The following is a 7490-nucleotide window of genomic DNA, read 5'->3' on the forward strand; positions in this document are numbered from 1 at the left end:
ACCCAACATTAACACTCAATGCTTCCTCCAAGGCAGATGAACCACTACTGCTTTTATTATTATTTTCAGCACAGCACAGAATCCTCTGTATTCAGGAACACAAATTCCTCTCCAACACACACATACACAGATGAGTAACTAGAAAGTGATCTTAATTGCTACATAAATCACATGTGGCTACTTGGCATAGCCAAATACACGCCTGCATAGGAAACAGTCTCCTCAAAACTGTCTGGAGTATTTCATCAACCTTGAAAAAGAACTGGTGTGCCAAAAAAACAGAAGGCAAGCAGCAATTACTTAGTTCAAGTCAATTCATACCTGCCTACAGAAACGCATGGGCCTCGTACAGGGACCTAAACGCATACAAAAGCTTAACAGTACTGTAGTCAGGTAAGTGCTGCATCGCAACTGCAGTGGGTGACAGCAAGCTGTGCTAGCTTTAGCCCCACTAGAGCACGCACCAATGTCTATGAGATGTGCTGGTTTTAAGACCTTTCCTGAACACTGGTCTCAAATAGTAAAAAACTCCGTTATATTTACAGAATCACAGAACAGTTTGGGTTGGAAAGGACCCTAAAGATCACCTAGTTCTACCCCTCATATATAACTTCTTTTATGTGAGTGTATATATGTACACATTCACAAACCCCGACTATTTCTACCTCGGAAGAAAGCGCAGTATGTATTGAACTCTGTGTGCTGTCTGCAGTAGTTCCCCTGTCCATGATGAGAGTTGAACGATAAGAGACCTGTCACTCTCACTTCTGTCTTCCAAACACCTATATTGCTTGGCTTGGCTCCCAGGTATACTGTCACAGGCAAGTGCTGCGTTAGAGAGCTACCACTTCATCTAAAATCCTCTGTTAATCGGTTTATTTGCAACTGTTAATCCAACGCTGGTGCCACTGGCTTTTTACACAGGGGATAAACTGCAGGATCAGTTTTCACTTCAGTTTTACTTCATTATTTTGCACTTGCAGTGGCTAAATGTTAGCCAGTAAGAACCACTTCCAAAATGGTTATCCTGACACTGTTCTTACACACAGGTCTACAGCTGACATTAGAGAGCATGAAAATGGGGTACTAAATTCTCTCCTTCCTTAAGTAACTAGTTATGATGGGTTGGTTGTTTTTTGGTTTTTTTTAATTGCTTTAGTGTATTCAGATGATCCTGATCTCTGCTGCTCTGCAGAGCACTTCCCCAAATCCACCAGACTCTTCACTTAAAACAAAACTCCTGTCTGCATGTCTATTCATATGTGTTCAAAAGAAGCCTAAGTCTAAACTTTTGGGGCCATAAGGCTATAGGTGCCCAATACTTTGGCTTCAGTGAAAGTCCAAAGATCCAGCAGTTTTGCCTTTCTGCCTATGCACTCAGATAAACCCACAGGATTATCCCAACTCCACTACATCACTTAAATCACAAAACACCCATAAATATTAGGTACTCCTGATCCTACCAGTGAAAAGCCTAGCTACCATGCTCCAACACTCAGATAGGTGGAACAAAGCCTTTTTTTTCCTCCAAATAAAAGGGGGGGAACAAATTCTGTTCTTTATCTGGTGATATTCAAATAAATGTCAGTAACGTAGTAACACATTGCTGGTGCTCCAAAAGTTTATGCTAACAGAACAGCAGATACCTAAGATGCACCTAATTGTAGTAGTAATATAATAGACTAAAAATAAGTGGGAAAATAGCCTTAATACCACCTGCCACTGTTGCTGCACTCAGGACACTTAAATTGCTGTATATAACAGCACTCGTTAGATGTTTTAGTGATGTGAACTCTTCTTGGGACAATACATTAACCCGTTCCTCCTAAACTTGTTTCTCAATTTTTTGTGTGATAGTAGTTCCCATTTCATACGGTGAAGTCCCCAAAATGTAAACCGACGATTCTAAGAACCACCTGTGATGTCAAATCAGTGTACATCAGTCGGCATCCTCTGCACAGAGCATAAATCTCACCTCACCTCCAGGCTGTCAGACACCAGGAGGGGGCTTGGAGTTCACCCCAAAGCAGCCATCACGTTCCCCCAAGCTACTGAGGCACACATGTCACATTCAGTGGTCCAAGAGAGGACAGTGGGGCAGAAACACAAAGTAAGGATCTCTACCCTGCTCATTCCTTCAGCTCTTAACTTTCTAGTATTTTAGGTAAGACAATGTTTATCCCATAATACTCACTGACTGCCAAATGGATAACAAAAAAAAAAAAAGAAAAAAAAAAGGAAAAAGAAAAAGAAAAAAGAATGAAACATTAGTGGGTATTTTTAGCTATTTTTTATTTTTAAATAAGTTTTATGATTACACATGAAACACAAACCCAAGCCTTTTGGCTCCAAAGCAAGCCTATAATTAGAAACCTCATTTGTTCTGGTAGTCAGGAGAACCATATTCCCTAGGGAATGTTACTAAAAGGAAACCCAGGAAGAGCTGTAATGGCCAAACAATGTGAAACTTGATTAATAAACAGACACTAGTAACACAGAGCCATCCTAACTGGACTCAAACAGTTACAAACTGCATTTTACCCCTAGAAACTGTTTTCTGCTTTCTTCCCAAATGAAATGCCTTTTTTGTCTCTCTTCCTCTCAATGAAACACCTCGAGCCACTGTGCAAGTTCAAGTGGAACAGACCTAAAAAAGAGCTTTTGCACCTTACCCTGCAAACCTCCTCCTCTGACAGCAGAATGAGAGCTGGCTGGTTACCTCGCCAGGACTAGTTAAGGATGAGACTTTCACCCTCTGTCTTTTGCCCCTCCTCTGCTCTTTCATATCCGCTTTCCATTTCCAGCTTTTTTAATGCATTTCCTTTCCCACCCCCATTACCACACCTGCAAATTCCACTGACATGCAGAAAAGATGGCCTCAACAACAGTGTCGCAGCAGGCACCGGGTGCAGGGGAAGGAACCAAGATGGTGGGTCTGGAAGTTGGGAGGACTGTGATCAGTAAGGGGAAGAAAGAGGTAGAAATTAGACTTCAGAGAGGGAAGGACTGGTGCTGATGGTGAGGAAACGAGAGTGCTCTCGGGTGCAGGAGAAAGTGCATTTCTGGAAACTGCCAACTGAAGCAAATGAACTTTTCTTGTAAGCACTTTTACAGAGCCCTGAGTGAAACGGTGAAAGAGCAGAAACACACAGTTGCTTTTTTTCTTTGAAGAGCAGAGCAGCATCCAAGTGCCAAACTTCCTATCTCCAAAGTATGTTGCATCAGACTTCCAGCAGAGCTCTCTCATTTTGTATGCAAACTATTAACAATTCAGGTGTTGAATATGAGCTGCAGTATTTGCCCTCTTCTAACAGCTGGGATCCATGATTTTCACAGCACTGCCGGCTTCTGAACCAGCTTCCCAAAGCACAGTGGTGTCCTCTCTCACAGATCACTCACACATCAGGGGAGGGAGATGGAGGCATCTTGCCCATAGCCTCTTCTCATGTTTCTAACCCTTACAGTTACAGTGGAAGGGGACATCAAAATACAGAGCAGACAGAACCAAGCACAGGGATGTCCCCAGGTGTCTGCTGTGATCCTGGCAGAAGACATGAGCTTAGCAAGGCTGGGAATTAACCCAGATGCCAACCACAACACTTGAAGAGCCTCTGTCCATCAAGGCACCTGAGAAAGGAGAAGTATCAAGGATTCACATCAGCCCTGTTCAAAATGGGAGAGTATGGGGAGCTAGTATGTGGACGGGAAGGGCAGAAAACATGCCAGGAAGATGGAAGATGTGCATCCCTTCAACATATGGCAAGGCTTGAATGAGCAGGCATGACTGTTTCCACTTTCCCTGAAAGGATGGGGGTGAGCAGGAGGAAAAAGGGAGAGAAAGGGGTCAGCTTTCACAAGTTTGCAAACCACCTAATTTTGGTATTTTCTCTACAGGGAATGGACAATTTCCAAAGGCTTGATCATACAGAAACATGGGTCTGGTCTTGTGAAAGCCTATGGACATGGATAACTTTACTCACATGAGTAGTCACAGTGTCAGGACAAAAATATTTACAGTTCCTCCTTTCTCATTTATTAAATGAGTCATCACAAACATGAAACAGGGCCACAGTGAGCTCAACCCACTCCCTGATACCTAAATTTTACAACAGCCACAGAAGATAAGAAGTCTTAAATAAAGCTGAACTTTCACAAGCAAAAATGCAACATAAAGCAATCTGTGTTTCATGCATGCTGCCCTCAGATTAAAGTATTTCTTGCTTGGGGCCACTGCTCAGCCCCCAAAGCACCATGCTGCCTGATGTATGATGTAATGCTTTTCATGCTTCAACTTTTTAGAAGTGTTATAGAGAGAGGAAGAGGCAAATCTTTAACCACTTTAGAAAAGACTGGGCATCCTAGGCAAAGCCCAAAGGTGCTATGACAAGATTTTGACACCAGAATGGGTATCAATCCATTAAACCTCTTGTAGCTACAGAAATCGAGGTACATAAGTGAGCCCATCTTTGCCCCATTAAATGGAAGACAAAAATTCACCCAGCTATTTAAACTTCCTTTTTCCTTCTCCTCTTTGGAAATCCACACAAAACACGTCCAAGCACTAGTACTGAGTTTTTCTGCAGGCACAGCTGCAAGCCAAATGCTCTAACCAATTTTTCTCCCCACAAGAAAGGGGGCAGAGGGAGCTAAGAGAGGAATAAAAGTAACTGCCAGCACTTAAGTCTTCTACAAGACAAGAAACCCACACTGCAGAACTTAGTATCTGTATAGTTGAGAAAGACGCAGAAACAATAACTAGCAGCTCCCCTCTTTCCTCTTCGCTCAAGGGGACATAGTATGCATTTTTTGACTAAACCTCAAATACAAACCAAAAGTAACATCCTCATCCATACAAAGAGGCTCATTATGATTGTTATTGCTGGAAGGGGAAGCTCACTCTTACTGGCCACATGACTGTTGAAATCTACATTCAGCATTGTTTTGGGGATTTTTTTTCTTTCCTCTATAACTCAGCAGCTCAAAGCAACTGGTAATAACTTTATGACTAGAAACATTAGCCGAGCATTTCTGATGCTTGCAGAGTCAGCAATACAGATGAATTTGTTCCAGGCTACTAAATACATAGTTAAACACATACCCTGCAGCACCTCACTGTGGTGTTCTTTTGGGAAACATTACTAGAGCACAATATGAAATTTTAGGGGGATATTTCTCCATCCTCTCCTTGTCTGGAAACATTATCATCACATACAGCAATTTATGCATTTGCACAGTTTACTGCTTACACAACTAGTATTCACTAACACAGCTCATACAACAGTGTTATAAATGCACACGTATGTTTTTAAGATACAAATCCAGACCTGGGCCTTCTCACACCTCATGATACAGTAGCTATATGCAGCCTGACAGCAGTTAGGCATCTGTGCACATACCATAGGCCTCTTCCGTGAGGGCCAGGTGGCTGCCGATGATGGCCAAATAGGTTAGCAAATGAAGTTCAAGGACACTTGGGAGCACTTGCAAACTTCCAGAGAGCCCCTCAGGTTATGGGGAGGCTGAAACTAAAGAGGGGTGATAAGGAGACCCCTAAGGAGGGTTGCAGCGAGAAGCGCCCTTGGGAACCAGCCAGGACCTGATAAAAAAGCTGGTCCCAGCCCATTGGCAAAAGATGCCTGAGCTCAGGTGTAGGGACAGGGTGCGCCCAAGGCTCCCTGCCAAACTTTGCAAAGGAAGCCAAAGCTCAAGAAAGTTCTGTGCACTTCCTCGAATGGGGGCAGGAATGTCCCGAGGGATGGTTAGAGGGCTTAAGTTTTAAACAAATCACAGATGGGGCATAATAGATGGCGAACCTCGGAGAAACATAAACCAAGGCTGGCTCTGTGCAGCACTATGTAGCCTAGAGGAACAGCTGTGGGCAGCGAACGATGGGTCCCTACAAGCCACACAGGTGAACCAGAGGGAACCCGAGTTATCCAGGCTTCAACAAGCAAGTTTATAGCTAGGTCTCCACAGCAGCAGTAACATCAGCACCAAAGTGCAGCAGGGAAAAAACACCAGAGGTCTGCACTATGAAACAGGCTTAACAGAGAAAAGACATAGATGTCGGTGGGTCAAGAGAAGAGCTAGCATAAACCAGATAGGCTCCCTAGCTCGTAGTTTCCCGAAATACAAACTAGCTCTAGAAAGTGATCTGCATTTTGGGAAGGGAAAAACGAGAGGGGCTGGACTGCTAAACAAGAAACGTGACATTTACCCTGCATGGTTTAACGACTGCTCTGCATCAGACAGGGACTGTTCCATTTCGTATCCCCGACTCGAGTTTTGCTCCTAGGAGAGCGGGGCTGGTATTGCTATGGCAAGGCTTCCCCAACACACCAACACTTCTCGCTCTGCCTGTACCCTGCGGGTCCTTCACTGGAACTTCAATACTGACCACAAAAGGGGCTGGTTTGGGGCTTTTGCTTTGTTTTTAATCAGTTCTTCACTTCAAAGCCCACTTGGCATTTGATTTCCTGAACTTGAATGCTTAAACCACGGCACTTGAAACACTTCTGAGGGCCTTCCTCTGCCAACAAAACAGCTGAAGAGGCTGTCATTCATCTCGAAACGAGCTCCGAGAGCGGTGAAGAGGCAGCCCCGCCGTACCCCGGCGGCAGAGCCGACAGCGGGGCTGATAGCGCGGTTATTCACCTCAGAAACATGTGATGTTTGATCACATCCCATCCCGCCGGACCCCTCAGGCCGGCTCCCGAGCGGGGCACCGGCCGGGCCCTCCGAGCTGCCGGGCCGCCTCAGAGGGGTCCGGCGCAGGAGCCCCGCTCGCAGCCCGCTGCGGGCAGCTCCGCCCGGGGCCTCCCCCTGCTCCGTCCCGGCGCCCAACGGCTCCCGCGGCCCTTCCCCGTGGGGGAGGGGGCGGCGGACACGTGGAGGCCGAGGCCGGAGGGAAGCGGCGCGGCCCGGCCCGGCTGCAGCTGCCCCGCGGGGCGAGGCCGCCCCTCAGCCCGGCGCCCTGCACTTACTTGCGGGTCGGCGCGGGTCTTGCCCGGCGGCCTCCTGAAGAAGGAGGTGCGGGCGGTGAAGAAGAACTCCTCGGACTCCTCCTCCTCTAGGCTGCTGTAGCCACTGCTCATGCTGCTGGTCCAGGTCATCGGCAGCAACGGCGGCTAGTGCTGCTGGGGCCGGGCGGCGGAGAGCGCCGTCCCGGCCGCCACATGGAGCCCCGCCGCTGCCGTTCCTCGCCCAGCGCCGCCGGGTCTAGGGCACAGGAGGAGGAGCCATCGCTCTAACAAACCCGCTCCCGCCCTCCGCTCCCTTCCTGCTCCACAAGTTTCCGCGCTCAGGGCCGCTTCGAGCCCCGCCCGCACGGGCAGCAGGTGAGGGGCGGGGACGACCGCTTCTCCCCCACCCCGGGCCCGAAACACCGGCCCGGCCCGGCCCGGCCCAGGCGGCGTCCGGCAGCCGCTGCCCGGGGGAGGCGGCCGGGCAAGGGAGGTGAGAGGAGCGGTGTTGCTGCGCGCCCTCCCGCC

The 7490-nt window shown here is 47.5% G+C and overlaps 1 protein-coding gene across 2 annotated transcripts in view; it reads right to left on the reverse strand.

Annotated features, from left to right (window-relative positions):
• Positions 1–7240, reverse strand: part of RASSF3 (Ras association domain family member 3) — a 54046-nt gene extending 46806 nt beyond the window's left edge. The window contains exon 1 of one of the 2 annotated variants that reach the window (XM_057425573.1): positions 6984–7240. In XM_057425573.1, the coding sequence (XP_057281556.1) occupies positions 6984–7112 (129 nt within the window). In that variant the 5' untranslated portion in view covers positions 7113–7240. Of the gene's footprint in view, positions 1–6654; positions 6695–6983 lie in introns of those variants that run through there. The other variant, XM_057425575.1, reaches the window with a different exon arrangement.
• Between the last annotated feature and the right edge of the window lie 250 nt (positions 7241–7490).

The sequence above is a fragment of the Pezoporus wallicus genome, unplaced genomic scaffold, assembly GCF_028554395.1.
Source record: "Pezoporus wallicus isolate ANWC-B61680 ecotype Strahan unplaced genomic scaffold, APGP_CSIRO_Pwel_v1 contig_4722, whole genome shotgun sequence".
Lineage (NCBI taxonomy): Eukaryota > Metazoa > Chordata > Aves > Psittaciformes > Psittacidae > Pezoporus > Pezoporus wallicus.